The 22,842-nt window shown below is 50.4% G+C and overlaps 2 protein-coding genes across 7 annotated transcripts in view; both read left to right on the forward strand.

Annotated features, from left to right (window-relative positions):
• Positions 1–219: 219 nt before the first annotated feature.
• Positions 220–12,101, forward strand: CENPA (centromere protein A). 6 transcript variants are annotated; one of them, XR_008391928.1, is made up of 6 exons: positions 220–535; positions 5,110–5,216; positions 5,801–5,878; positions 6,183–6,353; positions 7,866–7,946; positions 11,933–12,101. XR_008391928.1 is itself a non-coding variant. In XM_037146789.2 (5 exons), exons 1-4 carry the CDS (start codon positions 400–402, stop codon positions 6,315–6,317), a joined length of 456 nt encoding a protein of 151 aa, XP_037002684.2. In that variant the 5' UTR covers positions 220–399; the 3' UTR covers positions 6,318–6,353; positions 11,933–12,101. The 6 variants fall into 6 exon arrangements, 5 of the variants coding, with proteins under 5 accessions (XP_037002684.2, XP_053522791.1, XP_037002683.2 ...); XM_037146789.2 differs by lacking the exon at positions 7,866–7,946; XM_053666816.1 differs by lacking the exon at positions 6,183–6,353.
• Positions 12,102–13,884: 1,783 nt separating this feature from the next.
• DPYSL5 (dihydropyrimidinase like 5) overlaps positions 13,885–22,842 on the forward strand; it is an 80,830-nt gene continuing 71,872 nt past the window's right edge. Inside the window, exon 1 of the mRNA XM_037146707.2 lies at positions 13,885–14,017. The gene's annotated coding sequence lies outside the window, so the exon portion shown is untranslated. The remainder of the gene's footprint in view (positions 14,018–22,842) is intronic.

Consider the following 22,842-nt stretch of genomic DNA (forward strand, 5'->3'; position numbering starts at 1 on the left):
GAGGGCACCCGAGAACATAAGTCTTACAGCACCTGCAACAACAAGTAGAGGGCGGGAGAAATTCCCTCCTCCTTTCACTTCTCCAAGTGTCGATTGGCTAATTGCACCGTCCATCAGCCAGATCTCCGCTCCTTCTTCCTATCACCGCCGCCGTTAACCTCCCCGCCTGTGCTTTCATTGGTCCCCCCACAGCCACTGGGAGTCTCAGGATTCGGGTTTAAAAAACGCTAGCCCTACTCCGCGGAGCGGGCCGTTTGAACCCCAGTCAGTGCCGGAGTCGCTCTATTCTGCGGGCCCACGTGGCCGGGGCACTCCTAGACTTGACCTGGACGCCAGCCTCGACCCCCGAACCCAGAAGGCCGGGAAGGAACCGCGGGGCCGAGACCCTCTGCGTCAGCCATGGGCCCGCGCCGCCCGAAGCGCAAGACCGAAACCCCAAGGAAACGCATCGCTAGCCCGACCCCCGCCACCCCACGTCCGACCCCCACCACCCCACGTCCGCCCCGCGCAACCCCACGTCCGCCCCCTTCCACAGGTAACCGACCTCAGCCCCTGTCCCACCGAGCCCGCCCCCCAGCAGCCTGTCTGTGAGCTGGACGCGGCCGAGTCCGCCTGCCCATTTCACAGACGAGAAAACCGAGGCTCCTTACTGAGCCTGGAGGAGCCGGATCTCCCGGCTCCTGGTCCGCAGGCCCTCTGGCATCCGCTCGCTGCAGGTCCTAAGTTCCAACGCCGGGCGAGGGACTGGGGACGGTAGTTCCTAGGAGGAGAGAAGAATGGCCCGGACTACCCGGCTCCTAATGCTAATGCTCGATACTACTCGCATTTGTTGAGTGCACACCCCTAACTAGGCATTGTGCTACACTCTCCACGCGAGTTATCTCCACTTTATATGGTGACCATTTTACAGATGAGAACCCTGAGTCACTGACAGGCCTTGTAACTTGAGCAAGGTCGCACAGCTTGTTCTGGCGGGCACAGGCTTTCTACAAGTCGGTTTTTGTGGTTTTTTTAAATTTGCAAAATTCTTGGCTGCTTTTCGTGATTATTTCAAACAACAATTCTACTGTTAGCAAATGCCCTTCCTTCTACGTTCTTTTTGTCTGTTCTTCCTTCCTCAAAGGGCCGTGTTGAGCCTTAACCTGGGCTCTTTACTCCAGCAGAGAGCTCTCACCTTGCTCCCTACCGGAGGTGCGCGCCGGAAGGAGCACCGGCCTTCGGGCCTCAGTGCCTGTGCTGCAGCCTGGGGGCGAGAGGCCGCGGTGTGGGCTGCTTGCCTTCCACTAGGTAGCTAAGAGCAGGGTGGGAAAAAAGTGTGTTCTAGATTAGATTGTTCATAGATGTTGCTCTTGTGAATGGGAGATTTTTTTCTTTCCTAAATGTCAATAACCTTTGCACCCAGCCCACTTGCTGAATTCTGTTGTTAATCCTAATCATCTTTTAGTCACTTCATTGAAGTTGTATTCCATTGTCTGCAGATAAAGGGCTTTTGAGTCCTTTTCATTTGTATGCGTTTTATTTCTTACTGTATTGGATTAGTGAGGCCCTGAGACTGGTACTGAAGTAAGGGCAGCGTTTTGGCCATCTTTGTCTCGTTTGTGATTCTAATGGGACTAATATTAGGTATGATGGTTGCTGTTGCTTTCCTGTATAGAAGCATCTCTCTACTCCTGGTTAAATTAAATGTTTATCTCAAACGGACACTGAACACTCCCAGCAGTCTTACTAGTAGTCTTGCTTTTCCGTCCTCCGGTGACTAGTCCGTGCCTTGTTCTGCTTCTTGGAACCCCAACGACTGCAGACCCCCGTCCCACTCTCAGCTGGTGACTGCCTTGCCTCACACCTCACTGAGGAATGGAAGCCCCCAGACTGGACTCCCCTTATCTTCTCACACAGAGAACCCAGGCATCCCCCTCCCTATCAAAAGCCACTCCTCCTCCCACCAGGCCCTTGGTCATGCTCTTCGCCTACATTCCCAGGAGTTTTGTGTGATCCTCTTCACCTGCACTCAGAATTAAATGCAAGCTCCTCACAGTGGCATTCTGCAAATGGGCCCTGCTGCTCTTTCTGACCCAAAGACAAAGGGCAGGGGCAGGTTCTGGTCCCCGCAGCCCAGCTCCCTCACACTCTCCGCTTCTCTCTGCTGCCCTGCAGAGCTGCCCTGCTAAACACAGCCAGACTTACCTCTGCACACACTGTCTGTTGCCTGCCGTCTTGGTCATCCTTCGACGCATTTCAGTCTGGCTACCCCTACCTCTAGTGCACTTGAACTCCTCTTGCCAAGGTCACCAGCTGCTTTTGTTTTGCCAAACCCAGTAGACATGTTTGTGTTTTTTCCTCGCTTTGCCTCTCAGAAGCATTTGACACAGTACACCACCATCTCCTTGAAACACCCTGTCCCCTCGGCTCCTGTGACACCGCACACTCCGCAATTCCCGCTTGGCGTTTCTCACTGCCGGGCCGCCTCTCGGCACCTCCATGCTGGTCGTCTGTCTCTAGTGGTCTTCCCCTTCCCATGACAGCAATACCACTCACACATCGACAGCTCGCACATTGCTGTTAACAGCCCAGATGCCCACAGCCAACTGCCTGTCTTCCCAAGAGCTCTTGGGTGCATCACACTAAACATACTGAAAAGGCTGAACTTTTGATGACTGCCCTCCGCCTCTTCATCCCCACTTTTCCCCACTTAAGTAAATGGCACAACTACCCACCTGGGTGTTCAAGCCAGAAACTTGGGAGAAGTCCTTTTCTGTCGCCTCCATGTCCAATCCAAACGTAAGTCCAGGCAGTTCTACCTCCATACTGTATCCTTCACCACCCCGCTTTTTACCCCCAGCCTGCTCCAAGCCACCAGCATCCTAGCCCAGCCCCTTTCCTTATATAACAGCTGGAACGGCCTTCACAATGTAAACAGATCACCTCTCCGCCTTCCTTGAAACTCTTCCATGGCTTCCCATCAGCCCAGCACACCTGGCACTCCAGACCCAACTACCGAATGTTTGAGCGCATCCTTGCCCACGAGCTTTCTCATCAGCTGCTTTCCCTAACCGCTTGTTCTTGGCTCCTGGCTTCCTACCTCCCCTTTCCTGCCTTGTCCCCTCCCACCCAAGGTTCTGATGTACATCTCTCCCCCCAAATCTCTATCCCTTCTCTCTGTGGACTCGGATTCCTCCGGTTCATTGAGTTTTGTTCCCACGTTTCATGGCGTTGGCCTTTGGAAATTGTTTGGTGACCTTTGGTCCTGCTCTGTGACTGCTGCCTGTGTATTAGAGACGCCTCCAGGGCCTGGGTTGCTGACTGGTGATGAGGAGGGAGGTGGGTACCAGTCTCTGGCCTCCTGGGCATGTACCTCCTTCTCCGAAATGTCACCAGTGCCCTGGACACGGCCCTGCTTCTCTGGCCCACATGGCCCACCCCGGGGAGAAAGTCCGCACCACCAGCTGCTCGGCACAGGGCATCTCTGCATCGCCCCAGCAGCCCGGCTGCTCTCGCAGCCCCTCTGACCCTTCGCGATGAGTTCACTGGGTTAAGTCCCTTCTATTGAACCACTTGGTGTGGATTCTCTTTTCTTGGCTGCACCTTGAGTAACTTTTCTGAAGCTGATTTTCCCCTTCCAAATGTTTTTGTGGGTTTTTTCTTTTTTTTCGTTTTTATTCTTCATTCAACTTATCGGAGGTTCATTTATTTTTATTGGTCCTTGATTTAATTTATGAATCAGCTCTACTATTTTTTGTTTTAATCTTTTTTCATGAATTCATTTTATTGAATATTTCTTTGGCTCTACCTTCTTTTGCTTGCTTAAAAATTTTTTTCTCATTTTCACCCGAGGATATGTTTAGTGATTTTAGAGAGAGGGGGAAAAAAAAGAGAGAGAGAGAGATAATGATGTGAGAAGCATTGATCAGTTTCCTCCCATAAGCACCGTGACCCGGGATCAAACCCACAACCTAGGTATATGCACTGACTGGGGATCGAACCTGCAGCCTTTTGGTGTACAGGGTGATGCTCCAACCAACTGGGCCACCCGGCCAGGGCTCTTTTTTTTTTTTTTTTTTAAGAATTTATGTATTTGTTCTTAGAGTGAGAGGGAGGGAGAAAGAGGGAGAGAAACATTGATCAGTTGCCTCTCCAATGCACCCCCAACGACCAGGGACTGAAGCATCAATTTAGGCACGTGCCCTGACCAGAATCAAACCAGCGACCTTTTGCTTTGCAGAACAGTGCCCAACCCACTGGCTTATTTTACTAATTCTCTTCCTGATACTTGAGTTGACCGCTTAGGTCAGATAGCTTTTCACATTCTTATTTTCTAACAGATCTCGAGGGTACACATTTTCTTCTAGTACGATGTGGCTCTATCTCAGAAGTTTTGAGATATAAAATTTTATTTTTAGTCAGTTCTAAATAGGCTCATTTCAATCACATTTCCTCTTTAGCAAAAGAGTTAGAAAATTTTTTATTTTTTGTACTCCTGTGTTTTTAATTTCTAGTCAGAGAGTTGGACTTTTTTTTATTTCTACTTTGGGGAATGTTTTTAAGATTTCTTTCTTTTTGTTGTTGGAACTAGACGTCGAGCCCGGTGGCCCGACGCGGTGCTGAGTTCTGCCACTTCCGAGCTTACCACCGAGGCCGCTAATGAGCTCTGGCCAAACGTCTTCACCTCTTCCGGCCTAAGGGTAACCAGGACGAGGGGACAGTGCAAGATACTCAGAGATTCCTTCCAGCTCCAGAAAATAAAATAAAGACCTAAAAACAGAAAAAGTGGGTTTGCAGTCGAGGCGGGAAAGATAGAAGAGGTGTGGAGCCCAGCGGAGGGAGGCGACCCATCAGATGCAAGGGCTCGGGAGTGAGGAAAGGCATTTAAGATAATACGCTCAACCCTCGAAGGGTCGTTATCGACAGTCAATAAGACCCTCAAAGGATCATTGGGTCATTTAACAGGTATTTATTTAGCACCTCACTGCCGTTTTCCAGTCGCTGAAGATAGCCACAGTGAATAAAACAGACAGAATCCCCGGTTTTGTGGACCGTATTATGGGGCCGCCCAGCCGCGGGGCTGCCCCTTCCCCAGCACACCTCACCTGGTTGACCAACTCTTTTGCTCAGGCCCTTCCTTCCGTCGGCGGCGGCGGAGACATCTGATTCTGAGGGAGATCAAAAATCTTCAGAAGAGCACACAACTTTTGTTAAGGAAGACCCCCTTCTGCCGCCTGGTGAGCTCCAGGGGGCTTCCTGCCCGCCCCTATGCTGTCCTTTTAAGTTTCCAAGGTATTGGGGACCCTATCGTCTCTTGCCCAAATGGCCAAGGGACCTCTTCTCTTACTAGGGAACTCTTTATCCTCTAAAAGAGATGGTCTGATCCCTGGCTGGTATAGCTCAGTGGATTGAGCACGGGCCTGGGAACCAAAACATCGCGGTTCGATTCCCCATCAAGGCACATGCCTGGGTTGCAGGCCAGTTCCCAGCAGGGGCCACTTCCCAGCAGGGGATGCACCAGAAGCAACCATACATTGATGTTTCTCTCCTTCCCTTCCCTTCTAAAGATAAATAAATACAATTTAAATAAATAAAAGATAGGGCCTGCCCAGGGTACCTTCCAGTTCTTTATGGAATTAATCTCCAATCCCCACCACCACCTTTGATTATGTAAATAAAACCCTTTCACCCCTGCCCTGGGAGATCCCCGCCTCTCTCCTGAGGCTCACTAGAGACTCATCCTCCCCCAGTCTCTTCTTTTACTCTGCTCCCCACCCCCCCAACCCGTTCTCCTTTGCCTCCCATCTCTACTCCTTCACAGGCAAGAGAAATATGTGTTAAATTCACTCGTGGTGTGGACTTCAATTGGCAAGCCCACGCCCTGCTGGCCCTACAGGAGGTAAGGGGGCCACAGGGCAGTGGGGGAGGGGTGAGTATGGGAGAAGGGTGTTCTGGAACTGCACAGGGCTAAGTGGGGTGTTTCATACTGACTCACGCCTCCTTTGAAAAGAGGCCCATGAACACCCAGGGTTTGGAGGCTGGGTCTGGTCTGGTGGTGGCAGAAACCCAGGCAGTTCGGTCTCATTCAGAAACAGTCTTTCCTTTAGTCCTTTGAGCCCTCAGAGACTAAGTTCAGCAGGTCCCCAAGGAGAAAGTGGCCCTGTGCCCTTGCCTAGGTTGGTCTACTTCTGTCCCCGTCCCAGGCGGCAGAAGCCTTTCTAGTGCATCTCTTTGAGGACGCCTACCTCCTCTCCCTGCACGCCGGCCGCGTCACCCTCTTCCCGAAGGACGTGCAGCTGGCCAGGAGGATCCGAGGCATCGAGGAGGGGCTCGGCTGAGCTGCCCCTGCCGGTGCACCTGTCCGGCTCACCAAGGTGGAGTGGGCGGGGGCGGGCACTGGGCTTCTCATCAGGGGGAGCGGGGAGTTTCTCAGAAGGAATGCCTCTTCTCCTAGTCCCTTGCTAACTTGCCTTCCCTTTGTTCTTGAGAAGTTTGACCTGGTTTTACCTTGAATATTTGGGACCCTGTGGCTCACACCCTAAAGTAATGACCAGACAACCCGACTTTCTGTCAGAGTTAAGCCTCTCCCTTTTACAAGGACCAAGCAACCTCATTTTGACTAAGAGAAGGTTTTCTTACTTTTGAAAATGCCTTGTTAGTAAATGTGATTCCTTCATTTCAGGGAAGATAGCGGGACTCCGGCTGGGAGTCCGAGGTGTGCTGGACTCGCTGTTTCTGAGTAGAGTGCGTGTGTTGTTTTCGTAATTGGTTCTTTGAAGAAGGAGCAGGCTGCGTGGCTTCCTCTGCAACTGAGGACGGGGATAAGAGAGTCGCATGGTTCCAGGGGCCTGGGAGCTGTTTTCAGATGGAGGGACTCGGGTTGACTTCCATTTCTAAATTATTCATATGACTGCCTAGTGATTCTGGAGACATCAGATTTGCCAATATCTGCCTATTATCTTAGATCTTCCCAGACCATTTAAAGTTTTTACCATACGTATATTTACTTATGTTTAACACGGAAAGGAAAAAATAAGAGAGGAGCACTTTGGTCAGTTGCGGGGATGAGCCTGGCGCATCCAGCGCAGAGACCTCTGTCCTTCGCTGGGGTCAGCTTCAGCAGTGGCGGCCACAAGGGCCTGTGTGGCCTGTGCCTGCCGACGAATCACAGCGTTTCCGAAACTCATCTGGGGTGAAAACTGAAACTTTTAAGATTTGATGTTCTGATTCTTCTTAGTAAATGTCTATCAAGATCACTCAGAAATTCTAGCCTGTAGGATTTTATTATTTGTAAATCACAGAGCATGTAGCACAGTTTATACTTTACAATTTTTCATTCCCAGATTTTCAGGTGTCTTTTTAATGTGTTGACAGATATTTTTATAAATTTGTTTGTGGAGAGATAATAAAAATAATTCTTTAATGAAAAATGTTTAAAGCAAAGTTACCGTTACAGCATATATGTATATTTTGTGTGTTAACATTAAGTTCTCTGTACACGGTTTGCAAACAGCTAAAATTTAAACGAGCAATGAGGACTTTGTCCTTCTCCTGTAGCTGAAAGCCCTTTAAGAGACCCCCAGACAAAGAGGGAATGCCTCCCAGAGATTTTTAGATTTTCGTGTCTGGTCAAACTGATTAGCGAGGGCAGACCAGTCAACCAAACTCAGAGACCAGCTAAAGGGAAGGACCTAGTTCTATCATTTAATACAACTTCACCCGCTGGGAAAGCCTTCTTGTTTGACCTCAATTTATATTTATGCAGGCATTCAAATAAAGCTTATCTATCTATGAATATATTTAATTTTAAAATATATTTTATCTGTGAATATATTTAAAGTTCTTGTCAGAGTGTTATGAGTGAGAAGATTGTTGTCTTTCTCCAGCTTTTTTCTCAAATTGCACTAACCAGGACACCGCCACAACCAGCACATGACCTCGTGCCGAATTTGAACGCCAGACCTGAGGTGGGAGCAGTCACGTGAGGAAAGTTACTTATGTCAGGACAAGGTTATATGCTATTATTACAGTATAACAATAGTATATAACAGTTGGGCACTTACATTTTTGGATTTTTGTTTTTGTTTATCTCTGCGTTCTGGGGGATTCCATCAACATTATCCTCTAAGCTTTCCATTCAATTTTTATTTCTGCTTTCACATATTTCATATAAGAACTCCTCTTTTTTTTTTTTTTTTTTTAATAGCATCCAGGCAGTGTTGACTCAAAAAAACAAAAACCCCTGGCTGGTATAGCTCAGTGGATTGAGCACAGGCCTGTGAAACAAAGGGTTGCCGGTTCGATTCCCATTCAGGGCACATGCCTGGGTTGCAGACCAGGTCCCCAGTAGGGGGCGCATGAGAGGCAACCACACATTGATGTTTCTCTCCCACTTTTTCTCCCTCCCTTCCCCTCTCTATAAAACTAACTAATTAATTAATTAATTAAAAACCAAAAAAACCCACAATCTAGATAGTTCAAGCAGAGGAACTTAATGGAAGGGATCTGGTCACAATAAAGCGGTAGAGGGTTGGAAGAGCTGCCACGCCAGAAGCCCAGCTCCGCGCTGCCCTGGAGGCAGGGCCCCCGGCCCACACTGTGCTAGCACCGCTGGTGAGCAGGAGCTCCGGGGAGGCGACTCCGACCTGACGCCACCCACACTGGGGAAGCCCTTTCCTCCCCTGCTGCTGTGCTGCCAAAGGCCCTTCAAAACTTTAAAAAAGAAAAATGTCTCCTTTTTCTTTCTACTTTCCGGGCCCCCACCAGCATTTTCCCCTGGCAGGCCATGGGCCTAGGAGGGAACCTGAAGGAAAATTAATCCAACTAGATCATACACTGACCACAGCTGTGCAGGCATTTTAATTAGGTAACAACTGTATAGAAAAACAAAAGCACATTGGCCCTGGCTGGTATGGCTCAGGGGATTGAGAGCCGGCCTGCAAACCAAAGAGTCACTGGTTCAATTCCCAGTCAGGGTACATGCCTGGGTTTCAGGGCCAGGTCCCTGGTGGTGGGGTAAATCACATTGATGTTCATCCCCCTCTTTTTCTCTTCCTCTGTCTAAAAATAAATAAACAATTTGACCCCTGGCTCTGACTATAGCTCAGTGACCAGGGCAAGTTGCTCATTCCCTCTAATCCCCAGCTACAGAGTCCCTTGCAGTCCCTGGACTCCAGAAGACTGGAGGGAGAAGCTCCTCACTGAGGAACTGTGAGGATTGAACTTGGTGATGCTGGGAAAGTGCCTGGCACCCAATAAATGGCAGTCACTGTTTCGGTTAAGGGTCCATGGTCATGCCCTCAGGGAGGCCGAGTGGCTGCATGGCAGAGGTCTGGACCAAGGTGCAGACCCAAGTCACGGGAACGGACACCCCAGTACCAGGCAAGGAGCACAGCCACGTAAACAGGGTGGTGGCCTTCACAGGGAGCCCCTGGGCCTATTTCAGGTTGGTTACCTGACCATGGCTCAGAGGGGAGCAGCCTTGGGGGCGAGGACCTGGTAGGGCTCAGATTTTAGGAGATCCTGAAAGGTGGTCACCGGCCTTGAACAGAATTGGTCACGCTCAGTCTCAAAGCACGGGTGCTAATGGACCGTGACATCTCGAATTTATTTGGTGCTTTTCTGTCAAGAAGATCAAAGCACTTCAAAATAATTTCCTGTACATTTTTCAGAGAAAGGAGCCGGTGGGGGAAAACCCTCTTCACCTGTGAGCTACGTTTAACATCAGTCATCATCTTTGACACTATAATTCCTATGAGGACCTGGCTTCTACACACAGCCTCGGTAGCACTCCGGGAAGTAGACAGGCCGGACTGACCGTCTTACAGACGGGCACCCTTGCAGATGGGTGTGTGGGAGCCCAGCACCTTAGTGCCTTGCCCAAGTGAGACTTCCTGTCTCACAGCTGCACACACACTGGTATTTCCCACCAGGTGTCAAATTCCACACAGATCCAAGCAGGGCCAGGCCCCTGGAAGACCTTTGAATGGAGCAGCTCATGACAATGCCACCAGTGCCCCTGCCTGAACGCACAGGGACAATGGAAGCAGCCCAGGCAGTGCCAAGCAGGGCCAGGGCCGTCCTGGCTGCAGCCAGGGGCTCCAGCCAGTCTCAGGCTGGGAGGTGTCCTCTGGGCATTGCCATGTTTGCTCTTGTCTCCTTCCCAGGGTGCCCCCACCTTCCGCCCCTGTCCCAGTCCCTTCCCCTCTCCCTTTCCCTGGGACTCCGCCTCTTCGATCCTTCTACATGTCCATGTATATCTCCTTCCCCTTTGCATTCCGCTTCCTGCTCTCTGTGGGACATTCTTCCTCTTCTATAAGCAGGGCTTTGTCCTACAAGCCGGGAGAATTTCCCCCCACCTCCCCCTGCCCCTCTTCTTCACCACCCCCACCTGTCCTCTCCCCAGCAAACTTCCCCTGGATTATCCACAGTGGCTGTTGCTGAGCCTGCAAGCAGACTTTTACTGTCACCCTTTACTGCAGCTGCTCACCAAGCACCCTCCTCGACCGCCCAAGTTATAATAAATATCGTACATTGAAGGGTCCACTGCTGCAGGCATTGCACCACCTACCCCGGCCATGGCCTTGAAAGATGGGTACTGTTAGCCCAGGTTATAGATGAGGCATCTGAGGCTCGCAATACATGTCTGGTTCAAGCTCCCTACAGTCTGATTCAGAGCCAGTGCCTCCACTTCTGTGCTATGGCCCCCCGCCCCCACTCCACTCGGGTTTCCAGACTCTTTTTGGGCTCCGACCCTATTGCACTGACTTGAACATAGAAGTTTGACTGCTGGCTCACCATTTTTCTTGGTGGCTAGGTAGATGTCAAGCTCCCCGGGAATGTTGGAGAACACCCTTTCTCAAAGGAGGAAGAGTTGAAACTGCAAAGGAAGGGCCACCTGGGTGCCATGACTTGGCATAGTTTTTCCTTGAGAGTCATTCACGGTCCCCACAGTCTGTCAGCCTTCTGGAGGAGGTGCAGGAAGGGCTCAGCTCGCATCGGGCAGATGGAGTTTGGAAACCTCCTTCTGCTACTTATAGCAGTGTGACCTTCCAGACAAGTCATTGAACCTCTTCAAGTCCCGTCTCCACATCTGTAGGACACAGGCAATGCTATCTGCTATGTGGAGTGAGAAGGATTAAACAACATGCTCTAAAAACACCTACCAGTCTTTCCTCCCTCCCCCTTATATGGTGATCCTTCATTTGCCCAGTATTCAGAGGCTTGTGGTTAAGGCAAGTGGAACTCCAAACACATTTACTCATAAAAGCCAGTAGCCCTGAATTTCATGAAGACTGGCCCCAACAACCCCCAGCCTACCTTAATATCCCTTCTCTTCCCACCACCCCCTTTCACGGACTTGCTTTTCAAGCTATGGTGTTTCCTCAGCTGTCTTCTAGACATCCCTCAACTTCACCACCCACAAGCTTTGACTCCTTCATCCTGGAACCTCAGACCTCTGCTTAGAACCCTCCAGCAGATCAATATCCAGATGAAATCCAGATTCAGCTCCTCCATTCCCTGATGATCTGCTCAGAACTGATTTCTCTCCTGCCTGAATTCTGTTCCACCTTATATAAACTGGTCATAGGAGCTTCATAATAAAGGTCACAATATATTGCCTTTTGTGGCTGTTATAACAGGAGAGTCATTTTCTTCTGTCCCTCACACTGGTAAATAACTGTTTGTTGTTGAGTAGATGAATAATAATAGCTGCATTTGTTGAGTGCATGCTAATATGCCAGGTAGTAGGCTATGCCCTTTATATGCCCTTTATATTCCTCCTGTAATTATCACGGAAAGGTTAAAAGAATTATTATGATTCCCACGTCCTGTGGGGGAGCTGTAGTTTAGATGGATTAAGTAACTCCAAAGTCAAGTACCCAGAAAGTATCGCAAAGATTTCAACCTAGGGATGTGTGACCCTAAACTCTGTGTTCTTTCTATTTTCCAGGAAAAAGAGAATAGATTATAAATAAAGCTAAAATAAACCACTGGGGACATTTACAACCTCGGGTTTGAGTGAGACTTTCATCAATGTCCCAGATCTACAAATGACTTCGAGGCAGCTCTTATTCTGACAGGAGGAGCTTTGCCCAAGAAAGCAAAGAAGCAAGAATCCAAACGAGGTTCAATAAATAAATGTTGTAGAAATAAATGTTTGTTGTAGAAAATATTTACTGCCACTAGAGGGCTCCCTCCCCTCAGGCAAAAAGTGCCCGCGGACGCAGCTGCTTGGGGAGGTGGATGTGGGATCCACTTTGCCTCCCGGAGGTGTGACCCATCCTACCTAAATCCCTGGGTCACTACACAGTTTGGCTCATGCCTGGAGAAATCCATAGGGCAGTGCCCCAACATGGAGCAGTGGGGAAAGGAGGAGCCACTCTCCCAAGTTTCACACCCACATCCTAGGCTCCCCTGGGTTATGGGTGCTGTGGGTTGGACCCTAGGCTCATCTGGGGGGCTCCCTGCATAAGCTCACGACTAGGTGAGGGTAGGGAGAGGCAGAAAAGTAAACCTTGAGTCCTAGGAGGTGTGGAAACTCCAGAGAGGTAATCCAGAAGTGCATTCCCCAAACGTCAGGCTGGCCTGATCCAGGTCCTGAGCCCACCCCAAAGGACAGCGAGGAGAGCAGCCTATGGCCACCTCACCTCTGCGGGCTCTGCAGGCCAGCGCGCTTGTAGATTTTACTGAGAGGGGAGCAGGCGCTCTCTAGACTAGCGAAACACCATTTTTGTTTGAAAACCTTCCGCAGAGGGATGCGCCTTTCGGGGCTGTGCGGCTGCAGTCGGGGGAACTCCCTCACCTTCACCCCGTCTCCGGCCCGGCCGAGGAGGGGTCTTTGCAGGAGCAGCGCGGCTCCCCAGGAAACCCGGGATGGGGTTGGACTTCAGGACTCAACGCTGCATTTTAGCATCCTATCAGTGGCAGTGCCTTAGGAGTGACATTAAGTGTAACGAGGCAAACTACTAAACTGTGTATATTATTACAATTACGTAAAATAACACACGGTAAGGTCTTGAGAGGGGTTCAGGGCGTAATGATCCCCTCTCTTTTAAGATTTGTTTGTTTGTTTTTAATAAATTATGCGTACTTTTAGAACGTGAAGAAAACAGGTGAAGTAAATGTAAATTAAGTTTTTACACATTTCCAGAGGCTTCACCCTCTCCTGAATAAGGGGGGGTCAGGACAGTCAGCTGAACCTGAGAGCTCTGGATGGAGAAGCCCCAGCTCAGAGCCACCGAGTGAACTCGGGTTGAGGCCACAACAGGGGGAAGATGCGAACGTAGGTGGCCCGGAGTGGCCGTCCACTTTGTAAGTGAGAGCATTTCCCCATAATGACCGCCTCCGCCCTTTTTATCCTGGAATCCCGCCGAGCGCCCACTTCGAGGGCGTCGGACTGGGTCTTGGCGGGAACTAGGAGGCTCGATCCCGGCCTGCACCGCCCGAGAGCGGCGGCCGGGCATTGTTTCAGACCCTCGGGTGGGGTTCTGCAGGAGGAGGGGAGGCGGTCGGTCCTCGGGACCCGCCTCGCAGCCCTCTGGGGACCCATGCTTCAGCTAGTCCAAGCGCCAGTGCTTTGTGAACCGTGGGGAGTCACCATGGAAACCCAAAGGAACGCGGGGAAGGTCACCGGGGGAGTCAGCAGATTCCCTGGCCGCGCCCTCTGTCCCCTCTCGGACCCCGGCCCGGCTGCAGGGTCTGTCGGGAGTTGTAGTCCCAAGGCGGCGGCCTAGCGCGGCGCCCAGGTTGCAGGGCGCCGCCTATTCCCGCCTCCCCCAACCTTCTGGAGCGAAGCGGGGGAACGGGGAGGAGCCTCCGGATCTGCGATTGGCCCGGGCGGCCTCCAGCCACCACCCACGTCCCCTCCCCCGCTCGCGGCTTGGGACTCCAGCGCCCCACGCGCCTAGGCGGCGATCGAGCGAGCGCGCGTGCAGCCGCCGCCGCCGCCCCGAGCACCCGCAGCTCCCGTGCCGCGGCGAGACCCGGGAGAGACGGACGGACCCACAGACCCTCGCAGCCGCAGCATCACGGAAGAGTGGGTGATGGCGGGGCGGGCGGTGGGCTTTTTCTCCCCGGCCTGGCACGTCGATCTTACGACCTCTGTTTCTCTGAGAGGTGCACAAAAGGGCAGGGATTGGTGTGCGCCTGGGGGCCGGGCAGCCGGGAACGCGGGGAGAGGACGGTCTGGAGTTGCGGGCGGCTATCGGGCATAAGCTGAGGTCCGAATGCGGTCCTCTTTGTACGCCTACAGAACGGCGTGCGGTGCCTTGTTCACAGTAGGCGTTTAATGTTTGCTCGTGGGATTGCAAAGAATTGGGGTGAGTAGGCGGCACAGTTGAAAGGGTTTCACTCGTAGGGCACAGTGGGCGCCCAGCCTCGCCCGTCCAGGTGCAGTGAAAGGCTGGAAGGGTGGGCGGGCGCTCCCCTGGCTGCGGGCCCGTCCTAGCCCAGCGCTGTCCCCGGTCCCCACACGTCCACACGCCCTTCGTCTGTCTCGTCTTCGGGTTGGGAGTTGCTGAGCCTGGACCGGACCCGGCGGCCCGCTCCACCGGTCCGGTTAACGGAGCGGACGCCCGAGGACGACTCGCCCGCCGCCTCCGAGGCACCTGCCTGAACCACAAAGGCCGCCTGGCGCTGCCCGGCCCAGAGAAGACTCGGCTTCGCTTGAGTCCACCGCGGGAGCCCTGCCCGCAGCCTTGAGCTTGGCGGGCGAGACAGCGACGCCCCAGGCCCGGCTGGGGAGGGGGCGGTAGTCGGGGCTGGAGAGAAGCTGGGATGGGGCGGGGCGGAGGCGGAGGCGAGGCCACCGTTTGAGCCTGGATGGGGAGATGGGGCAGCTGGGTGGGACAGGTGCCTGGGCCTGGGAGGAGGGGGACGTGGAGGCCGGGGTTGGAGGGGGAAAGAAAAGGGCGCGGAGGGCGGGTCGGAGGAGGGGGGAGGGAGGGAGCTTGCTGCAGGTGGCGCGAGGCGAAGCTGGGCTGATGATGAATAAGGCGGCGAGGAAAGATGCTGGAGGGTGGAGACCGTCTGGGTTTGAGGAAGGTAGATGCGAGGGAGGGAGAGGCTCGAGCGGTACCGAGGAGGGAGGTCTCCAGGGAAGGGAGGGGCAGGCAGCTGGGAGGCGGGTCTCTCGGGCGAGGACACCCAGCTCTAGGCGCGGGGCCCGGAGGTCCCGGTGGCCGCCTGGGTGTAGCTCTTGAACCGGGAGACAGACGCGGATCTGGACCAGACTGAACTGTCCCCTCAGGGAGCTTTGTCTCCCGGCTTGCCGCAAGCCCGCGGGGACTCAGGGTTTTGTGATAATCCGCAGCGCCACAGGCACACCCTTTAATTCGTGGAGCTGAAAGGCTCGGTCCAGTGGCAGATGCTGCCGGGGCGGTGGAACGGGGGCCGTCTCCCGCCCGGGGACAGCAGGAGAACAATAGCCGGCACTGGTCTCCGCCCGACGACGACGACGATGACGAACTAGGGCCCCCTAGACCTCGCGTGCAATTTTCTGCTGCAGAAAATGCTCCCCGAGCAATCTCGGGGCACGTGCTCATCGTGGGGTCCGTGTTAGGCACCCAGCTCCGCCGTTAATGCCCTGGTGGGAGTCGCGCGTCCCCCCGGACTGTGCGGCCCGCAGACGGCCGCCGCTCCCGCGTCGGTGCCTTCTGCTCGCGGCCCGGCTCCCTGCCCCGCGCTGCTGACCAGCCGCGGAGACGTGGCACGGCGACTAGGCGGGCGGTGACCTGGAGGTCTCCTCGGCGCCGAGCGGGCTCCCTGAGCACCTGGCTTTGTCTGAGGAGGAGGAGGCCGCATCGAAAGGTTGCCGTGCGTTCTTAGAGGGAGCAGTCAAGGCTGGTGGTGGTTCTGGTCAAATCGGGAGAAGCGGTCTTGGAGATTACTCGGCCCAGGGTGCGGCTCTTGGTCTTAGAGCTCGCAGCCCGGGGACCGGCGCTGCCCTCTGCCAGTGGCCACACCCAAGCCGGTACCTCGATCCTTTGCAGATTTCGCTTGTATTGTCTGCTGACCTAAGACAGGGACGGCTCTGTGATAGGAGGTGGCTGCTTGCCCGTGGGAAAGCAGATAAACAGCAATGGAAACACAAAACAAGAATCAACAGCGCTTGCCAGGCACTGCCTGTCTGTAAGCACCTTTCACGGGAGGCTGCAGTCAGTGTCTCCGCGTGTGAAATGCCAGCCCCAAACCAGAATTCTGCTTCTCAGGTTTTTTTTTTTTTTTTGATCATTGTTTAGCTGGTATGAAAGGAGACTCTTTGGCATAAGGTTTATAACTTTAAATTGCCATTCATTAATATAAAAAAAGCAAGGCAAAAGCATTTTTATTCCAGAGTGGAGGAAGCTTGGCTAAATGGCTGCATCATAGCACTAATCGATGTGGCTTTTGGCTCTCTTAACCTAGCCTGGAGATTGTCTTCCTTAACCAGATTGTTATTTAAGGCGAGGGGCTGTGTGGGGCTCTTGCTCTTGCCTACACTGTACATACGGTGGTAGGTGACGTGAAGGTCTCCTGCCTGGGTTGTACCGAGTGGCCACAGGACAGCACTGTAAGCTGTGTCTTGCAGGTTTAAAAAGATGGTGCTTTGAGAAGGTGGCTCTCAGACTTTACAAAACCAGTCTGGAAAGACTAGCTGGAATGTTGCTATCGTATGTTTTTATCGGAATAGATCTCCCCATCTCCAGTGTAGGTGAAAACCAGGCATCCCAATATTAGACAAACAGAACACTGGCGCTGAAGGTTTTTCTCGTGGCAAAGTGCCAATGGGAGATGTGTTCTCATGTCATTGCCCAAGGGAAAAAGTTTTAGGAGGGGATGTTTTCTTGTTTTATTCTTTTGGCAAGAATTCTATGGATTTGTTTAAGGGTGTATTCTATTAAGGCCCCGTGTGAACCTCCAACCCAGTTTTTTCCTCATAGTGGGGAGTTCACAGATGGGGAATGCCCGATGACCAGCCCATATCCATGGGGAAGATGGAGAGAAAGCAGCACTGCCCTCCCTCCTCCTGTGACAGTGCCTGGGAGACAGGGGCTAGAGGGGGGAGAGGCACGTGGCCCTCAAAAGGGCTTTATATCCCCAGAATCTTGGGGCGCCACTCCCAATTCCCATCCATCTCCAATGCCTGGAGACCTCCACTGGGTACTCGGAGGGTGTTCACGGGGCAGGAAGACTGGGCTGTCTCCAGCGTAGCCTCTCCAGGGTGCAGAGGTGACCAGGGTGGCGTCGCTGCTCTCGGTGCAGTGCCCGTTCGTTGTCTCTTCTAGAACCAGTGACACAGCAAGGCAGGTCTACGCCCTTGGTCAGAATTAGGGTGGGGAACTTGTAAGCCTCGTGTTGGCACCCCCACCTTTCTCTGTCTTCCTTCTCTGTGGACCTCTGAGAATTTCCCCTCCCTACTAACAACTCCTCTGTGCCAGGATTCAGCGCGATCCTTCATTAGCTCCAGGGAACTGGGGGCCAAAGGCTATCACAACTGTGGACAAATCTCTGGGGTAAATTAGGATTGAATACATACTGAGAGCCAGAGAAGTAGGTATTATTAGAAGAGTGTCCAAGACCCAGTCTGTTGTTCCAGTGTAAAAATTAACGGTGGAATCTGATCTTGTGCATATATTTTTTATTTCTGAGCTATAAGAAAATATTTCAGAATAGCCCTTTTAAGGTTTAGTTCGTGGGATCCTGTAGGAGAACAATAACACAGAAAATCTTTGTCAGTGTGAAAGCCTGTGGGAAGAAGTTGGTATCGTATGAAATCAAATGAGAATAACAAGTAAGGTGTTTGATTTTATTGCATTTCTAGTGAGTAAATGTGAAATCACTTCAGGACTGCTTTGCCTTAAATTTTTTATGTGAAGATGAAGGTTCAAATGATAGTATGAATCTTTAATGAACTTTAATGTTTACATGTAAAAGCAGACACATCATATACTTTAACAAAAATTCATGATGGAATATTATTTATGATTTGTTCTATTTCAATTTTTAAAACTCGTTTAACTTAAGTTGACTTAACCATAGCATCCCCTGAACCCCTCATGCCCTCCCACCCATCACAGCTCAGTCTGGTGCTTGTTCCTGTGCCCCCTCCCGCCTGGACCCCCTCCTCACAATCCATTCTCAGGGACAATGTGCATGGGAGGGGGAAGCATCTGAGCCAGACAGCCTGGGGTCCAATGCCAATGCCAGCTCTTCCACTTTCTGTCTGTCTGTCCTTAGGTGAGTTGCTTGTCTCTCAGGGACTCAGTTTCTGTTTCTGTGCAGTGGGGATAATGTGAGTTAATACATGTGCAGCACCGAGGGCAGGCAGGGTCTGGTACTAAGTAAGTGCTCAGTGAAGGTTAGTCATCACCATCAGCACCAGCATCATACTCTTCCTCCAGAATGTGTGCTCACAAAAACAACATTTGGATTCCCCATTTTCTCTTTTCTCCCAAGGGGCCAGGCAGGCTGCAGTGGGTACCTACCGTGGGAACAGGGAGAATTGTTAGGACCCCTTTCCAGAGCTCCCCATTTTGCAAATAGTAGAAATAGCTCTGCGCTGAGTCCGAACCTCTTTCAGCACAGCCGTCGGCAGCGGCTGAGGAGCTGCAGAGTTAACAGCCCCGATATGCTCCGACCCCAGCTTTGCAGAGTCACAGGCCACGTGCACAGCTGGCCCGGTATGCCACCCTGCTCCTGCACCATCTCAATGAAGAGGCACCTGAGGCTGGTGAGGTGCTGTTGGTTCCGAGGCTGTTCTGATCTTGGCATGGGGAAAAAGAGATCATTGCAAATACTTGGGAATAAAACCATCTCAAGTTCTCCAACTTGAGAAGTAAACTCGGCACCACAGAATTAGTTATGTAACAGACACTTGCAAAGTACTTACTCTGTGCTGGGGGTTCTATTTAGTTCCTGTGAGCTAAGTACTAGGATTATCCCCATTTTGCAGGTGAAGCAACAGAAACAGAGGTATAGAAACCACGCAGCTAGAGAAGGGGCAGAGCTGAGCTTCAACCCCAGGAGTCTGCTTAGAGTCTGTATAAGTTGGGGTTCTCCGGAGAAACAGAACCAGTAAGGGCTGGTCTGTGTGATCGTGGAGGCCGAAGAGTCCGACAGGCACAGGGCGGGCAGGCAGGAAATACTCAGGCCGGAGGTGAGGCTGCGGTCTTAAGACAGAATTTCTTATTCCCTGGGGAAATCTCAGCTTTTCTCTTAGGGCCTTTCAACTGATCGCACGAGGCCCACCCACAATGTCAAGGAAAATCTCAGTTCTTCAAGTCAACTGATGGTAGATGTTAACCACATCTACAAAATACATTCACAGCAACACTTAGAGATGAGTATTTGAATAACTGGATACTATAGCTTAGCCAAGTGGACACAAAAATCTAACCTTCATGGGGTCCACCCTTTTAAGCAGTACCCCCAGCAAAGAACCTTACATGTTGGGTGTAGGAGTTACAATAAACTAAGATCCTTTAGCCAGGAGCAGTGCCATTGTGCTCCTCACCTAGTTTCAAATAGAATTTGAACTTCTTTTTTCATTCACGGAGCCTCGAGCACGAAGTAGTGTTCTGAGTGTGCTTTCAGTAGATGATATTGAAAGAATCAACAACAGAATGATCTGATGATATTTTACAAGATTTTCTAGTCATTGAGACCCCGGCTCCTGGTTTATATTTAACATTATTTTTGCCCACGTGATATGCAGGTTTTATGAATGACTAGATTTTCTTGAAAAATGGGGAGTATCTGCATTGTGAACTGAGGATCGTGTCCCTCCCCACCCCCGACATCTGTCCGTCCTCATTGGCTCAGCAAAGTTCTCGGGTCTGTCCCCGCCGAGATGCCTTGCGGAGGGTGGCAGTGCCCAGCACTTGGCGGTACCATCTTCATGTCACTTACGTGTCCCGTTTCCAGGCGGCCCCTTTGTTGATTTCAAATCCGCCTTGGGCTCGCTCTGGTTTCTCGGGCCTTGGGCCTGTCTTCCCCCTGCTTTTGTCTGGTCCTGCCCGGCCCTTTGTCTTTCTGCCGAGGGTGGACCACTGTTCGTGGCGAGGGCTCCTCCTTTCTTATTTTTACCACTTCAGCCAGTTCATTCTGTTCGTTTTTTCATTTAACGTACTTTTGCTCCTGTTTCCAACACCTGTGAAACTCAACTTTAATGCAGTTTCTAGGATTGTTTTAAATTTGTCGTATTACCAATATGTGGGCAATAGGCATACATAAAATGGTGACTTTGGGGGATGGGTGAGGGTGAGTTTAAAAAATAGGTTTTTTAAAACTTTTTAGAAAGGACAGATAAAGTGCTTCTCAGATAAGACCAAATTCAAGGAGTTCATCATCACCAAGCCCTTATTATATGAAATGTTAAAGGGACTTATCTAAGAAAAAGAAGTTAAAAAAACATGAACAGTGAAAGGACAAACTCACAGTCATTAACAACCACACCTAAAACAAAAGCAAACTAAAAGGACAGCTAGATCAGGAGTGGAAACATAGAAATGAAGATCTCAAGGAGGGTTAGCAACAGGGGAGTGGGAGGAGGAGAAGGGGGGAGAAGGTACAGAAAATAAGTAGCATAGACAGTAGATAGAAAATAGATGGGGGGGGCAAGAATAGTATGGGAAATATAGAATCTAAAGAACTTAAGACACATGGTCATAAACTAAAGGGGGGGTAATGGTGGGGACGGCTGGGTAGGATGGAGGGGAATGAAGGGGGGAATAGAACAACTATAACAGCATAATCAATAAAAAAATAAATTTAAAAAAACTTTTTTAATAGAGTATAACATATACAGAAAAGTAGACAAAATCATAAATGTTTATTTTAATAATTTTCTGAAAACTAGACAGAGATGTGGTTAGCACCGGACTAAGACATAGGTTTCTAGTTCCCAAAAGACCCCTAAGCCCGCCCAGTCATTGCTCTTCCTTCGAGGTCACTAACCGCTGTCCTGACTCCGCCCAGCACAGGTCCGCCCGCGGCACGGGTCCGCTCTGCCTGGTTTTGAACTTTTTACTGTGGAGTCGTAGAGTGGGGCACTGTTTCATAAGTGTCTCTTTTTTTTTTTTCTTGCTCAATGTTACATTTGTTGGATTTAAGTTGCTCATTTTCATTGCTCTATAACATTTCATTGTGTAAATGTAGCACGATTTTTTAATTCATTATGTTGTTATGGGTATTGGGTAGTTTCCAGTTTGGGGTGATCACGAATAGTGCTATTGTGAACATACGTGTGTTTCTTTTTAAAAAAAATTTTTAAAGATTTTATTTATTTATTTTTAGAGAGAAGAAGGGAGGAAGAGAGGGAAAGAAACATCAATATGTGGTTGCTTTTCACACACCCACCTGGGTGTGCCCACAACCCAAACATGTGCCCTGACTGGGAATTGAACCTGTGACCCTTTGGTTCACAGGCGGGCACTAGATCCACTGAGCCACACCAGCTGGGGCATGTGTGTCTCTTTTGGGTATGTACTTAGAAATGGAATTGCTGGTTGAGGGTATGCGTACGTTGTGTTTTTAGTAGACCATGCTAAATAGTAAGATTAATGGTGAATTTTTTTTAAAGAATCTCTGAGGTATGTAGTGCTGTGATTAAACTATTTTCAGAAACCCTAAAGGCTGGTAAAATGTGTGGCTTGTTCAGAGATTTCTTTTAAACTCATTCTTCAGCAAAAAAATAGACTTTAAGCTGCATCTGACGCCATGGTAGCTGAACTGAACATTTTTAAATGGCTCTACTTCAGTCTTAGTCTCGCTGTAGCAATTTCCTTACTCCTGTTTCTTAAGGAAAAGATGAGAATCAGATTATAACTGCAACATGGATCTAAAGATCATTCCAGAGATGTTCTGTCAGCCTTGAACAAGATGAACAAGTGAGTTCTCTATTCTGTCCACTACTTTGTATTTCTTCTGTTGGGTCAGATGGCAGTTTTGAATTGTGTGATTTCTGTGGCCTAAAAAAGGCCTCTAAAGTCTCAGCTGGAATCACAAAGTTTGTATTTCTTAATGGGAAATTCAAAATATAGCATAGATCCCATTTTTTGTGGCTTTCTAAAAAGACTTGAAACAGACATGATTTTTACAACTGGATTATAATGGAAAAAAGCTCAGCGGATACCAAAAACCAGTACAGACACACACAATGGGCCTCAGACTGCGGGGACCGGGCAAGCCCATCCCGTCCCCGTGGCTGTGATAAACAGGCTGCGGTAGATCAAGGATGGCAAATTTGTCATAACGATAGGATGGCGACCATGGAACCTGTGCCACCAAAGGACCATGACAGGGCAGTCATGAATTCCTGACTTGGCTGATTTTTCCTTGTGAGACCCATTCACAGCCCAGGTTGTCCCTGAGAAAGATGTTTTCTTGTCACATGTCCTATCGAGTTTGATATCGGCCCTTAAACAAGCAGGTGAGTGAGAGCAGATGTATCACTGCTTTCAAACCTAGATTTACGCTCTGGCTGGTGGGCTCAGTGGTTGAGTGCCTGCCTGCGAATCAGAGGGTCTCTGCTGGATTCCCAGCCAGGGCACATGCCTGGGTTGCAGGCCAGGTCCCCAGGGGTGGGTCCATGAGAGGCAACCACACATTGATGTTTCTCTCCCTCTCTTTCTTCTCCCCTGTCCATTCTAAAAAAAAAAAAAAAAAAGGACAAACTTAAAACCTAGATTTACTGCTTGAACTCTGAGTCCCTTATACACTTAAATATTTCATACCTTTTATAATATAGGGTTTAAAATTTTATACTTTGAAATCTATCAGTATACTAGTTTAACATTTAATCAATTATAAAATCGCCCATAGGCCATTTTGCTAATACGGCTAATGTGATTTTTGCTTTTTCTATCAAACCCTGTCCATATG

Source organism: Artibeus jamaicensis, unplaced genomic scaffold (assembly GCF_021234435.1).
Source record: "Artibeus jamaicensis isolate MK-2021 breed Jamaican fruit bat unplaced genomic scaffold, CSHL_Jam_final contig_465, whole genome shotgun sequence".
Lineage (NCBI taxonomy): Eukaryota > Metazoa > Chordata > Mammalia > Chiroptera > Phyllostomidae > Artibeus > Artibeus jamaicensis.

What these genes read in the sequence shown, in the direction of transcription:
- CENPA (XM_037146789.2), top strand. Translation starts at nt 400, where the DNA reads ATGGGCCCGCGCCGCCCGAAGCGCAAGACCGAAACCCCAAGGAAACGC. An exon ending in ACGTCCGCCCCCTTCCACAG is followed by an intron (nt 536 to 5,109) that starts GTAACCGACCTC and finishes TCTTTTGCTCAG; the next exon opens with GCCCTTCCTTCCGTCGGCGG. An exon ending in CCCTGCTGGCCCTACAGGAG is followed by an intron (nt 5,879 to 6,182) that starts GTAAGGGGGCCA and finishes TCCCCGTCCCAG; the next exon opens with GCGGCAGAAGCCTTTCTAGT.